This window comes from Pelobates fuscus, chromosome 3, assembly GCF_036172605.1.
Source record: "Pelobates fuscus isolate aPelFus1 chromosome 3, aPelFus1.pri, whole genome shotgun sequence".
In the NCBI taxonomy this organism is placed as follows: domain Eukaryota; kingdom Metazoa; phylum Chordata; class Amphibia; order Anura; family Pelobatidae; genus Pelobates; species Pelobates fuscus.
Window position 1 is genome coordinate 233,017,034 of NC_086319.1, and position 15,557 is coordinate 233,032,590.

General features: G+C 42.0%; 1 protein-coding gene across 1 annotated transcript in view; it reads left to right on the forward strand.

Moving 5' to 3' along the window:
• GRM3 (glutamate metabotropic receptor 3) overlaps window positions 1-15,557 on the forward strand; it is a 322,057-nt gene that overhangs the window by 293,969 nt on the left and 12,531 nt on the right. The window contains exon 4 of the mRNA XM_063448195.1: window positions 13,953-15,019. Coding sequence (XP_063304265.1) covers window positions 13,953-15,019 — 1,067 coding nt within the window. The remainder of the gene's footprint in view (window positions 1-13,952; window positions 15,020-15,557) is intronic.

Genomic DNA, 15,557 nt, shown 5'->3' on the forward strand with positions numbered 1-15,557 from the left:
TTGTACAGCCTCTGCTCGGAACCTTGACGCACCATCCTCCTCCAGCTTAGCTTCAGGCACCTCTCAACATAGCACTCACCCGCCTGCCGCCACCACCAAAACTAGCACCACAGCCGCTTTACTTGGTATGTCAGAGGAGTTATTCACACACCCGTTTGAAGAAATGAGTGATGCGCAACCATTATTGCTAGAGGATGTAGATAACAGGGATATGTCTCAGGCAGGCAGCATTAAACACATGGAGGTACGGTGTGATGATGATGATGTTGTACCCGCTGCTGCTTCCTTTTCTGAGTTGTCAGATACAAGCGAAGCGGTTAATGATGACGATGCGTCCATGGATGTCACGTGGGTGCCCGCTCGGCAAGAAGAAGAACAGGGCGAAAGTTCAGATGGGGAGACAGAGAGGAGGAGGAGGAGACTAGTTGGAAGCAGGGGGGGGTCGTCGCAAGGAGCTAGTGGCACAGTCAGACAGCATGCATCGGCACCCGGGGTCAGCCCGACAGCACGCCAATCAACGCATGCTGTGTCCACCACCAGAATGCCGTCATTGCAGAGCTCAGCAGTGTGGCATTTTTTTTGTGTGTCTGCCTCGGACAACAGCGATGCCATTTGCAACCTGTGCCAAAGGAAACTGAGTCGTGGGAGGTCCAACACCCACCTAGGTACAACTGCTTTGCGTAGGCACATGATCTCACATCACAAACGCCTATGGGATCAACACATGAGTACAAGCAGCACGCCTACTCTAAGCCGCCATCCTCCTCCTGGTCCAGCATCTTCAGCCACGCCACGTCAGTGGCACTGCTGTCCTTCTTGCCCCCTCTCAACCATCCGCCACTCCGTCTCCCGCCTTGAGCAGTTCCCGCTCATCTGCCCACAGTCATGTGTTTCTGTCAAGGACATGTTTGAGCGTAAGAAGCCAATGTCACCAAGTCACCCCCTTGCCCAGCGTCTGACAGCTGGCTTGTCCGAACTATTAGCCCGCCAGCTTTTACCATACAATCTGGTTGAGTCTGAGGCGTTCAAAAAATTTGTAGCTATTGGGACACCGCAGTGGAAGGTACCCGGCCGGAATTTCTTTTCACAAAAGGCAATCCCCAACTTGTACTCGATTGTGCAAAAGGAAGTCATGGCATGTCTGGCACACAGTGTTGGGGCAAGGGTCCATCTGACCACTGATACCTGGTCTGCAAAGCATGGTCAGGGCAGGTATATCACCTACACTGCGCATTGGGTAAACCTGCTGACGGCTGACAAGCAAGGAATGCGTGGCATTGCAGAGGAGTTGGTGACACCGCCACGAATTGCAGGCAGTCCTGCTGCCACCTCCTCTACTCCTCCTACTCCATCCTCTTCCATAACCTCCTCGGCTGAGTCCTCTTGTGCCGCTGCTTCTTGCTCCACATCAACGGCACCCCCCCAGCTCCCCAGGTACTATTCCACATCCCGGATACGGCAGTGTCACGCCGTCTTGGGTTTGACTTGCTTGAAAGCAGAGAGTCACACCGGACAAGCACTCCTGTCCGCCCTGAACGCACAGGTGGAAAAGTGGCTGACTCCGCAGCAACTGGATATCGGCAAAGTGGTGTGTGACAATGGAAAAAATTTGATAGCGGCATTGAAGTTGGGCAAGTTGACACATGTGCCGTGCATGGCACATGTGTGTAATCTGATCGTACAACGCTTTGTGCATAAGTACACAGGCTTACAGGACGTCCTGAAGCAGGCCAGGAAGGTGTGTGGCCATTTCAGGCGTTCCTACACGGCCATGGCTCACTTTGCCGATATCCAGCGGCGAAACAACATGCCAGTGAGGCGCTTGATTTGCAACAGCCCTACACGTTGGAATTCAACACTCCTAATGTTCGACCGCCTGCTCCAACAAGAAAAAGCTGTTAATGAATATTTGTATGACCGGGGTGCTAGGACAGCCTCTGGGGAGCTGGGAATTTTTTTGCCACGTTACTGGACGCTCATGCGCAATGCCTGTAGGCTCATGCGTCCTTTTGAGGAGGTGACAAACCTAGTCAGTCGCAGTTGTGTGTGTGCGTGTGTATGGCTGTCTGCCTGTGTGTGTGTGTCACAGGGTGAAGATTTCTTGCACATGGGTGTGACAGGGTGAAGATTTCTTGCACAGGGCGCCCAAAGGCCTAAGGCTGGCCCTGCGCATGGGTCAGTGGCTCTGCACCAGACTTCCCTCCAATTGATCAAAGTTAAAGGATTTCAAGTGGACTGATTACAATTACAGGGCCTCTAAAGAGTCCTGTATTGTTATTTGTCGTCACTACCTTCCCGCGTCGGGAGTGGGTCATTTGCGCCCCTGCTGCCTTCCTTGCATGTGGTAGCTGTTTGTCAGGGATTTGTCAATCCATATCTGCCAAGTGACCCTATGACAGGGTGAAGATTTCTTGCACATGGGTGTGACAGGGTGCAGATTTCTTGCACAGGGCGCCCAAAGGCCTAAGGCTGGCCCTGCGCATGGGTCAGTGGCTCTGCACCAGACTTCCCTCCAATTGATCAAAGTTAAAGGATTTCAAGTGGACTGATTACAATTACAGGGCCTCTAAAGAGTCCTGTATTGTTATTTGTCGTCACTACCTTCCCGCGTCGGGAGTGGGTCATTTGCGCCCCTGCTGCCTTCCTTGCATGTGGTAGCTGTTTGTCAAGGATTTGTCAATCCATATCTGCCAAGTGACCCTATGACAGGGTGAAGATTTCTTGCACATGGGTGTGACAGGGTGAAGATTTCTTGCACAGGGCGCCCAAAGGCCTAAGGCTGGCCCTGCGCATGGGTCAGTGGCTCTGCACCAGACTTCCCTCCAACTGATCAAAGTTAAAGGATTTCAAGTGGACTGATTACAATTACAGGGCCTCTAAAGAGTCCTGTATTGTTATTTGTCGTCACTACCTTCCCGCGTCGGGAGTGGGTCATTTGCGCCCCTGCTGCCTTCCTTGCATGTGGTAGCTGTTTGTCAGGGATTTGTCAATCCATATCTGCCAAGTGACCCTATGACAGGGTGAAGATTTCTTGCACATGGGTGTGACAGGGTGAAGATTTCTTGCACAGGGCGCCCAAAGGCCTAAGGCTGGCCCTGCGCATGGGTCAGTGGCTCTGCACCAGACTTCCCTCCAATTGATCAAAGTTAAAGGATTTCAAGTGGACTGATTACAATTACAGGGCCTCTAAAGAGTCCTGTATTGTTATTTGTCGTCACTACCTTCCCGCGTCGGGAGTGGGTCATTTGCGCCCCTGCTGCCTTCCTTGCATGTGGTAGCTGTTTGTCAGGGATTTGTCAATCCATATCTGCCAAGTGACCCTATGACAGGGTGAAGATTTCTTGCACATGGGTGTGACAGGGTGCAGATTTCTTGCACAGGGCGCCCAAAGGCCTAAGGCTGGCCCTGCGCATGGGTCAGTGGCTCTGCACCAGACTTCCCTCCAATTGATCAAAGTTAAAGGATTTCAAGTGGACTGATTACAATTACAGGGCCTCTAAAGAGTCCTGTATTGTTATTTGTCGTCACTACCTTCCCGCGTCGGGAGTGGGTCATTTGCGCCCCTGCTGCCTTCCTTGCATGTGGTAGCTGTTTGTCAGGGATTTGTCAATCCATATCTGCCAAGTGACCCTATGACAGGGTGAAGATTTCTTGCACATGGGTGTGACAGGGTGAAGATTTCTTGCACAGGGCGCCCAAAGGCCTAAGGCTGGCCCTGCGCATGGGTCAGTGGCTCTGCACCAGACTTCCCTCCAACTGATCAAAGTTAAAGGATTTCAAGTGGACTGATTACAATTACAGGGCCTCTAAAGAGTCCTGTATTGTTATTTGTCGTCACTACCTTCCCGCGTCGGGAGTGGGTCATTTGCGCCCCTGCTGCCTTCCTTGCATGTGGTAGCTGTTTGTCAGGGATTTGTCAATCCATATCTGCCAAGTGACCCTATGACAGGGTGAAGATTTCTTGCACATGGGTGTGACAGGGTGAAGATTTCTTGCACAGGGCGCCCAAAGGCCTAAGGCTGGCCCTGCGCATGGGTCAGTGGCTCTGCACCAGACTTCCCTCCAACTGATCAAAGTTAAAGGATTTCAAGTGCACTGATTACAATTACAGGGCCTCTAAAGAGTCCTGTATTGTTATTTGTCGTCACTACCTTCCCGCGTCGGGAGTGGGTCATTTGCGCCCCTGCTGCCTTCCTTGCATGTGGTAGCTGTTTGTCAGGGATTTGTCAATCCATATCTGCCAAGTGACCCTATGTAGGGGTAACAGTCCCTATTCTGCTCTGTGTCAGTGTGTATCATGGTCTCTGTGGACAGGGAACAGTCTCTATTCTGCTCTGTGTCAGTGTGTATCATGGTCTCTGTGGACGGTGAACAGTCTCTATTCTGCTCTGTGTCAGTGTGTATCATGGTCTCTGTGGACAGGGAACAGTCTCTATTCTGCTCTGTGTCAGTGTGTATCAGGGGTTTTGAGGACAGGTGTCAGTCCATATCTGCCAAGTGACCCTATGTAGGGGGAACAGTCCCTATTCTGCTCTGTGTCAGTGTGTATCATGGTCTCTGTGGACGGTGAACAGTCTCTATTCTGCTCTGTGTCAGTGTGTATCATGGTCTCTGTAGACAGGGAACAGTCTCTATTCTGCTCTGTGTCAGTGTGTATCAGGGGTTTTGAGGACAGGTGTCAATCCATATTTGCCAAGTGACCCTATGTAGGGGGAACAGTCCCTATTCTGCTCTGTGTCAGTGTGTATCAGGGGTTTTGAGGACAGGTGTCAATCCATACCTGCCAAGTGACCCTATGTAGGGGGAACAGTCTCTATTCTGCTCTGTGTCAGTGTTTATCATGGTCTCTGTGGACAGGGAACAGTCTCTATTCTGCTCTGTGTCAGTGTGTATCAGGGGTTTTGAGGACAGGTGTCAATCCATATCTGCCAAGTGACCCTATGTAGGGGGAACAGTCCCTATTCTGCTCTGTGTCAGTGTGTATCAGGGGTTTTGAGGACAGGTGTCAATCCATATCTGCCAAGTGACCATATGTAGGGGGAACAGTCTCTATTCTGCTCTGTGTCAGTGTGTATCAGGGCTGGGCTTTGAGGACAGGTGTCAATGTTAGGTGATTTCTGCCCTTTATGGAATAAAAGCAGACTCTGCATCAACTGTGCAATTTTCCATGGGAGTTTTGCCATGGATCCCCCTCTGGCATGCCACAGTCCAGGTGTTAGTCCCCTTGAAACAACTTTTCCATCACTATTGTGGCCAGAAAGAGTCCCTGTTGGTTTTAAAATTCGCCTGCCCATTGAAGTCAATGGCGGTTCGCGCGGTTCGCCGGTTCGCGAACATTTGCGGAAGTTCGCGTTCGCCGTTCGCGAACCGAAAATTTCGGGTTCGCGACAACACTACACTTCAGCATAGCAAGTGATAACAAAAATAGAGCAGTGAAGTTGATAGCCCCATTATACAGACAAACTTTAGATTCACCTTTAAGAATACTTTGTTATGATAAGACTGTGACCTTAGAATAATAGTTTACTTCTGAATATTTAATTTTTTTTCAAAGTTGAACCTATCAAAGAGGTAGGTTTTTTGAGTAAATGTAGCCAAATTTATACCAGCAACAATACATTTTTATTTCAAAATATGATTTAGGCATAAAGAGCATCCAGTCGGAACAAAGTCACTGCGCATGAAACCATAGAAAGTGAAATGCTTTATGCAGTAGGTGTTAAAGCTATATTAAGGGTTTAAACACTTTAATTTCCTTGTGTGCATTATAAAGCTAGGTAATAAAGTCCCATTAGCCAAGCATCATGCATCAGGCTACCAAGCATAGCCTGATTAAATAGGAGCATCAGGAAGACAATGGACGCTTTAATTGCCACAGATTGTGGTTCTTTTCTGTGTTGCCAAATATGTTAATACAATTTATTAAAAAAAAAAAACACATGTACAGATGAACACATCTCTTAACCCAAAAAAGTGCACAAAAAAGATGAACATATCTCTTAACACACACAATGCACATTGAGGGTAAAAAACATGATGTGGGGGTAATTTTATACTAGATGGGCCTACTCTGCCCAATTGCCCATCCACCCCATTTGTATTAGCCTGTATATGCATAATGCTAAAAGGGTACCCAAGCCATCTGGCCCTGTTAACAAAAAAGCACGCAACCACTATGGACATTAGATGGTTACTCCAAGTATCATAACTACTAAAGCCAGCAATAGTGGTTGTGATGCCAAGAGTACCCTGGCACCATTCCCGGTAATGAGACAAACAAGAGAGCAATGGTTTGCCCTTTTAACAGCAGACAATATACCATGCAAGACAAAATGATCAGGAACAAAAAATAAAACATAAAACAGGCAATCAAACAACCATACGCGTTTCGTGCAACTTGGACACTTGATCACAGACATATTGGTTATAAGTGACATTGTGTGACAGTGTGGACATTGTGAAAGGTCAATGTTCCAGTTATCAGAGGGAAAATCTTAAAGGAATAGCAACAGAATCTTGCTTAAGCCTCAAATGTGGGTTTTAACTGCTAAACTGTGCACAAACTGACAGGGAGATTAGTGACAAAGAAAGTGATAAAACTATTAGAAGTTTCCAGTATTCTAATAAATGTTTCACAGTGTTGTGGTAAAAAAAAAAAAAAATCCAGTCATAACCTGTGCATATACTAGTCTTCACTATACACACAGGAGACTGGCTTCTGTAACACTCAGCTCATTATGATGTAAGATGTCTTATGATGTAGGATGATATCACTGTTTGCTGTCACCATGTATATCTAAAGAGATGTTTCTGATGCCTTTAAATGCACCCATATAAGATGGCTGCATCAAAGGGCTTAGGTGTGGCATGTTATCCTTCTTATGAATTTATAACAAAACACTTATTTGCACACAAGAAAAAAAGATCATTGTAACACCAAACACGGAGCACATACATACATATCTGTCACTCCTACATTATAAATTGTAGATATATAATGTCATATTCCATTCTGAAGAAGCCACTTATGGTGAAACACGTTTATGGTTATTTACTCTTATATTTTACTGTGTATTTTAGAACAATAAAAGTTTTTTGGCTACTTTACCGTACCAATCCGCTTTTTATTGCACTCTCTATGCACTTTAAACTTTTTTACTTATTCCTGGCATTTTAACGTTCCTGGTTACTTTTACTTCCACTGGCAATTTTACTGTTCCAGTACTCCAAGAAATCCCAGGTGGGGATCATACCACCAACGCTTATTCATTGAGCAGTACCTCTGCACTATCTTTGTGAGTATTATTTTACCTTCTATTTTACTCTCTTACCCCATCACAATTGAGAGCACTATTGTTGCTTTCTATCTCTTTTCTGAGTTTTGGACTACCAGATGGTGTTGACGGAGACCCCTTCCCTACATATCCCATAAGCGGGGATTATACCGCTGTACGCGATTCACACCAGAGCTGGCCATAGCTCTCCCGAATGTGAGTTCTCTACTTTTGTTATCTACTGCACCTTGAATTTTAGACATACTGCACCATTGGTCGTCTCTACCTCTCTTTTGTTTTCATATACTGAACGGTCAACACCAGACGCACCTACCTCTACCAAGGAACCATACCCTATCAAGTATTCCTGACTATCCACTGGTATCCTAGTGATATTTTTACTGGACTATCTTTCTCCACTTGGCGCAGCCCTATATATATTTTTCTCTATCTGTGTTTATCCACTGAAGGACCTGAGGGGTTCTCCTTTTCATGGGTTGCTGCCTGCCTCTACTAATTGTGTGTTAATTAGCGCTGAATTCTTTCCTTTTTTGTGTTTATTCTTAATAAAAACCTGTTATGATCATGAAACAGGACATTAGACTTGATATGATTTTTACAACAATACATTCATTTTGGAATCTGCCCCTTTGCTTTCACAAAAATGGAGGTGACCAGTAAATGGCTCAGTGATGATCTCACTATTTTCAACTGAGCTGAACTCTGCTCAGCAAGTGTTTATGGAACTTGTAGTTGGGGACTTGGCAAAAATGACATTCATCAGATGAATCTCATAGCAACTGTGGCTGCTGTCAGCTGCTGACAGCTCAATGACAGCTCAATTCGCAATTTTCCATAGGGAGCTGTAAGACTTAATCAGCGGTAGGCAACCTTCAGCACTTCCAATGTTATGGACTACATCTCCCAAAATGCTCCTACAGCTATAAGTTATATCATGCATTCAATCTAGCTAGTTGGGAAAGAGCCTGTAAGAGATGGTGCAGGATTAACAGCATGTTTACAATGTTCAGTTATGTGGACAGGTAGAGATAGAAGCATAGCTTCCTTCTATGATGTATCTCACTGATGGCTATTGCTGCAGTAATTTTCGCAAATCACTGCATTTTAAGCATACTTCTTGTGCAGGGAGACAGGAAGAAGGATTCTCCTGCATCATACCCCATGCAAGAATCATAAGTTGCATAATTTGTATATCATGCTTCTATTAGTTGGTAATAGTTGTTAATGTTTGAACATTTGCTTTCTCCACACTTTTAATATGTAACCTTGCAACTGTTTTATTTTATTGTCCTTACGCCCCAGGACATACTTGAGTAAACCTCAATATGAATTTCATGGTAAAACACTTTCTAAATAAATAAAACAGAATATTCTAAAACAAAGTAATAAACTGGACGCAAAGTGCGGAAATATCAGCTAATTGGATAACCGAAGACAATACACCAGTCTCTGCAAGGCACATAAGCATCACATATATTTGTAAGCAATTAGGATTTGCATGTATTTGATTTACTGCCTGTGAAATTAGTTTATTGGATATTTTAGGCTATAATCAATCAAGATGTGCGTGCATCTGCCCTCGCAGGAGTATTGCACACAATGGACACACTGTGAAATTCTGTTGTACTAAAGCTAGCCAAGAATAGTGAAATACCTCATTTTTCTTTATCGGTGTCTTTCTTTTGTTATTCTATTCTACCTCTCATTTATTTCTAGCCCGAGAACTACTGTCGAGTGCTTCTGAGCCATCTTTCCAGATCTAGCAAATCATTTCTTTGACTCCTACTGGGAATTTGTAAAGCTGTTAGCTTTATAAAAATAAAATCAGTAAATCAGAGACAATTTTCAAAGTTGTTTTATTGCAACCTGTGATTTGCCGAAGGAATTCAGAGTTACATTATACTATTTTAAATGTTTACAAATGCTAGACTTCCTCTTAACTTTTTGATTGATCATATCCATTCTGTCTAGCTGCCATTTTCTCAGCTTTTACTTCAGTCTCACTTATTATACGACTTTCGTCAGTCTCCATTATACCCTCTTCTCATCTATTTAGTTGTAGTTAATATTTTTTACATTTTATTTTCTCCTATTACTATCATATAAATGCTGTCCTCATTTCTTTATTCTACCATGTCCTACTTTTTTTTTCTGTTACTATGAATTTCTCTCTCGCTGGATTCGTGACTGGGGTCCAGGGCGGGCGGAGGACAGCAAGAACCCAACCAAGCTTAAACACTGGCCACGGGGACTGCAGTGGTTATGGTGTCAGGTGGAGTGCTTGGAAGTACTCAGAGTTACTAGGAAGCAGTGATTGGTGGAAGCACCCAGTCAGGGTGCCATACCTACCTTGCCTCTTCCCTTGTCCTTGCTTATCAAATAGCTTGCCATTTTAGGTTTTGATTTCTGTTAGGACCAGATATGACTTTAGGTCAAGTTTTTTATCACCTATTTTGTGGGGAAGTCGAGCATGTCAACTTTTTTTAAAAGTTCATAATGACAAAACAAAAAATGAAAAAACTATTTTTATCTGATTAGTTGCTATGGTCTATTTTCTGCACCTTTATTATAGTTGAGTGGGTTTCAGAACTTTTTATATTAATATATTAATTGATATAGCCTACATCCTACTGTGATATATATATATATGTGTGTGTACTTTTCTTTCAAAGCCTTTTCAGTACATTCATTTGGCCCGAGAGAGTTGACAGCCTTTGGAAAGGAATCATTTGGATACAATAATATGAGTGGACATGCCAGGTCACAAAGTGTCAAATGAAGTTACATGTTTTCTGAAAATAGAATATTTGTTCATGAACATATTGCTGACACCAAACGAGGACAGATGTGTTATGCCCTCGCAGGATCATCATAGTTTTAATCTGCATAATATTTCTTCACAAGTATTGAGAACACAGAGGAAATTCATGGGATACGGCGCCAAATAAAGCATGCAGACTGTATACAATTGACATATGACTGACAAAGTTTGGATAGTTCTCCTAGAGTGAGACTATAATACACTAACGGCAATGACTGGACACATGAAAGGATAATATAGGACATATAGCCCTTGGTGCTACTTTAAGGCTTCCACCAAGGTTCCTTCATAAGGATTTAAGAAACTTGATTCACTGCACTGCTTTCATTATTTAAAATAGTTTAACATTGGGTCGGTACTATCAAGAAATAATTTTTAATAATACCATATTCAAATTCATTAATCTCTAATGTAGTTTCTTAATTTTGGATCGTGATACTTGATATTGTCACACAGGAAAGATTGTTAATATATTTCTATATATGTACTAGCTCTTGCTCTTTAGGTAGTGAAATACTGAGCCCAATCCTATCCCATGTAAGCAAAGAAAGTAGTCTAAGCACTCAAGTGTATTATAAACAGAAATATAACAAATATGCACATGGGATACAATGTATACAAAAAAGAACTAAATACACCAATAAAATAATGATATCTACTTGTGTTAAAAACTTGGGTTTCCTCTGATTTTTTTTATTTGCGCTTGGGTTTTTTTTTGGGTTTTTTTTTCAAAGTGTTATGTTTTTTTTATTTGCACTTTTTTGGGGCTGAAAAAAGATGATTTTAGAAAAAAGAAGATATCAAATGGTAAGTTTTATTTATTTTTTACAGGTATTTAGTTATCTTGTTCCCCTCTCACTATTTTTAGGGTGAGGGGGGTAGGTAGGGATTTTTAAATTTTTTTGGTGTGGGGGGGTGACTAGGGGCTTGAGGACCCGTAGTCACCTGGGGGGTTAACATTTTCATTTAGGGCCCCACCCGCCGCGCATGGGTGGGGGCCGGGGAGGGAGGACGATAGGTCCCGCCTTATTGTTATTTAGGGCCCCCACTCGCCGCTCAGGGGTGGGGGCCAGGGGGGCAATAGATCCCACATTCAGTTTATTACTGGTGGAGGCTCGGGAGGGGGGATACTAGGGTTTTTTTGTTTTGTTTTTTAACAGTGAGCAGCCACAGACTGCCTACTGTTTAATAGACATGCCCCTACTCGCGATATAGTGAGTAGGGGCACATTATTTACTAATACTAAGTAATCTTTACCAATTTAGGTCTTTCAGCCTTTTGGTAGATAGCTCCCTAATACTGTGGGAATTAGTGTGTTATCTACTAAGCGGCCGCAAGATGCAGCCGCAGCACAGATCGGATCGGAATTTCATTAATTCGAATTAAATTCCGATACGAACAAAGTCCCGAATTGCATCCTAACATTAATGAACAAACTGTTCTCATTCTGTTAGGGCGCAATTCGGTAGTTTCGCCAGCGTTGTGTCTAAAATGACAGGACGTTCGAGAAAAGTGAAAGGAGGCATCGCTAGAACATGGAGGAAAGGTGAGAATTGTGGGAAAATTGCTCTGACCACTGGAAATGAAGCACACTTTGCTCCTCCGCTGGTCATAGCTGGTCAGGAGTAGGAAACCTGCATAAGACAAATAGTCCCTACTTTGTCTTATGATATTAAAGAAAACTAGAGCAGACAGGAAGAAATGTAGAACAGATCCTGACAGAGGGAGAGAAGAGGAATTGATTAAAGAAAGGTAAATTCGGCATGACGCACAAAATATATAAAAATATATAAATATGCAACCATAAGATCCAACTTCATCTGGATCAATAAATGCAGATATCTATAGCATATGAGTAGCACTTCATATACTTGTGTTATTTTTGGTTACTGTCTTGTCTAATCAGTATTTATAGTTTTTCTAATATTGTCCAAAAGCAACAATTTTACAACACAATAGACGTACTATAGACATTGATTAAGGTACAGCCTCTTACCAGGAGTTCAATAGCCATACAGATAAAATACACATGCCACTTCAACTTGTTAAAAATATATAAGAACTAACAACCCTAAAGAGACGTGATGGTTTCATTTAGACATTCTGCTGATGAAAATGATATCTATAGCTGAAAAAGATGTAAGAGTGAACGAAATTCAATTTTCAGTTAGACATCAAATAATTGTATGCTTTCTCTGCAAGATTGGTCTTGAGAGAACATTCGTAACATTGTTAACTGCTATTTTATCGATCACTTGAAAATCACAGCCCTAACTCACAGTTAATCTCTTCTTAAATATAGCCCTGAATCCCTCCGTGCATGATGGACAGATGAAAATGTGAAATTGAGATAAAAATCCATAGGATCAAGCATGTTATAAATTATGTCCTACGCATTAATTGCCTTCTGATATCTATTTTTCCAATAATAAGTGAGCTGGTTTAGTGTTTTATAACAACGTTCTTGTGCCTTTGTTCTCTTAATCATGCTAAAGAATGATTTTCTTATAAATAATGCAGATGGTTTATTGCTACAATTGCATTGCATTTTAGAAGAAGGAAAAAAAATTAAGCAGTTAGAAACACATCCTGTGATTGTGTTGGAAGGATTCATTTAAGAAGCATGAAAAGTTTTATAACACAAGAAATCAAAGCATGCTGTAATGGAGTATACTTAAAAAGAATCTTTATCTAAACCACTAAAAAAAAGCTGCAATACAGCTAGACTACTTGCATCATCGTGCTGCCGTGCCAACTCTGATTTCTTACACAAGTATCTTGGGGATATAAGTATTGTATGCATTACTGTGAGCATTTGAAAAAATGAAATCCCAGATGCTGGACTGTCACATAAGTAAGAAATTATATTAATGTGTGCTAGGATACTAACATGTCTGTGCTGCATTGGGATAGATTCTATATATTTTCTTAAGTCAGTGAACACTAACATTTTCATTTGGAGATTTTCTGCGAAAGGAAACCTGCATGCCATTCACAATTGTTATACATGATGTACTGTAATAGTGGCAAATATAATTTTATAGCTCTCAGATGCTACAGCACATTCAAGGACCATATTTATGTTATAGTCAGTTTACAGTGGTAATAAAAGAAACTGAAGTCTAAATAAGTCAGGAAAACTTATTTTATTTCTCTACCCCATATGCTGTGGGTCTGGAAGCCGATTAAGCTTAGTAATTGGCTTACTTTTCTTCTCCCAACTCAACATGCTTTGGAATAGGAATATTTTGGAAAAATTTACATGTTCATATGTCAGGTCTTTGAAAATTCTGATTCCGGAAGTTATAAACTGGACTAGGGGATTACAGCGCATACTGCTCCTCTTCCCCTAATACACTCAACTGACAATTCTAAAGCATTTTCCCATATTCTATTGGACCGCAGGATGCTTAATATCGTGTTCACTACTGTACAGTAGAGTCATGCCCTATTGATCCATTAATGCCCAATGAAATGTATAGACCCATACATTGACCCAGTCCCTGATGGTATTACACAAAACCATTTGACAGTTTTATGATATGTAGGATGGTCACTGGGTGCAGCATATTACTAAGTCAATGGATGGAAAGCATTCACAGACTGAAGAATTTCTAACTGACACTTAAATTATTTATCCATCCTCCTTATTAGAGCGAGGAGCAGCACTGAGTGCGAAAAATAATTAGATGAATAAATTCATATTCTGTCATTATGATGATGCATGTATGAAAATAATCTCCCATAGTGAAAAAGCTTACTCAGTGTATGCCTATACAATCATTGCATTCCAATAAATAAGAAAAACATATAACATATTCTTTTTTTTTTTCCAGCTCCATTTATTCCATCTAGTAACACAGACAGCATTGTGAAGTTTGATCAGTACGGTGACGGACTTGGCTTGTACAATGTATTCAATTTCCAGTACAATAGTGGCAAATATTCATACCTAAAGATCGGGCAGTGGGCAGAAACCTTGTCTTTGGAAGTGGACTCAATTCAATGGTCCAAAAGTCTGGTTCCTACATCGCAGTGCAGTGACCCATGTGCTCCAAACGAAATGAAAAATATGCAACCAGGAGATGTATGTTGTTGGATTTGTATCCCATGTGAAAAATATCAATATCTGGCAGATGAGTTTACCTGCACTGACTGTGGACCAGGGCGCTGGCCTTCACCAGACTTAACAAGCTGTTACGATTTGCCAGAAGACTACATCAAGTGGGAAGATGCATGGGCCATTGGACCAGTGAGCATTGCATGTCTTGGTTTCTTGTGTACATGCCTGGTTGGAGGAGTCTTTATCAAGCATAACAATACTCCCTTGGTGAAGGCTTCCGGTCGAGAACTCTGTTATATACTCTTAATTGGAGTTTTTATGTGTTACTGTATGACATTTTTCTTCATAGCCAAACCTTCTCCAGTCATTTGTGCTCTTCGCCGTCTGGGACTTGGAACTTCTTTTGTAGTCTGTTATTCTGCTCTGTTAACTAAGACAAATCGTATTGCCAGGATATTCAGTGGTGTAAAGGAAGGTGCACAAAGACCTAAATTCATAAGTCCTAGATCTCAAGTTGCCATATGCTTAAGTCTTATTTCCATTCAGATCATAATTGTATCTGTGTGGCTCATGCTGGAATTTCCTGGAACGAGACGCTTTACACTTCCTGACAAAAGGGAAACTGTTATACTGAAGTGCAATGTCAAAGATTCCAGTATGTTGATCTCTCTAACATATGACGTTGTGCTTGTGATATTATGCACTGTATATGCCTTCAAAACACGGAAGTGTCCAGAAAATTTCAATGAAGCCAAGTTTATTGGATTTACGATGTATACAACCTGCATCATCTGGCTGGCTTTCCTGCCTATCTTTTACGTAACATCAAGCGACTACAGAGTAAGTTTATTCACAACATACGCCTGTCTGATATTAATAGGAATCAAAAGGATTTTGCATTCATTTAAAAGTATGTTATCTTTGTCATCTATGTCGTTATGAAAATGAAAGAAACCTGAACTGCTAGTTACATTTTTCATGACACATGATTTCACGAAAGATTTAAATACTCCTAAACAGTCTTAATTTTGGTGGCAAATTTTAATTTAGTTTTAGTCATAGTCTTTTGACTAAAAAGCCATTTTAGCATTAGTTGTATTTTATAGGGACTTGCATGGGCAAAAAAAATGGTTTGGTTTGGCACTTCCGAAATTCGGGACTTTGGCAATTTGGCACTTACCCACCCCTAACCTTAACCCTAACCCTAAACCTAATCTTAGCCTAACCCCTAGCTTTTCACAATGTAGAAATTAAGACAAACAGACTCCAGGAACCAGAACCACTTCAAATCACTGAAGTGGTCATGGTGCTTGGAGAAATTATAGACATTATAGAATGATATAGAATGATAGACAGCTAACATTTGTTTTGGTACATG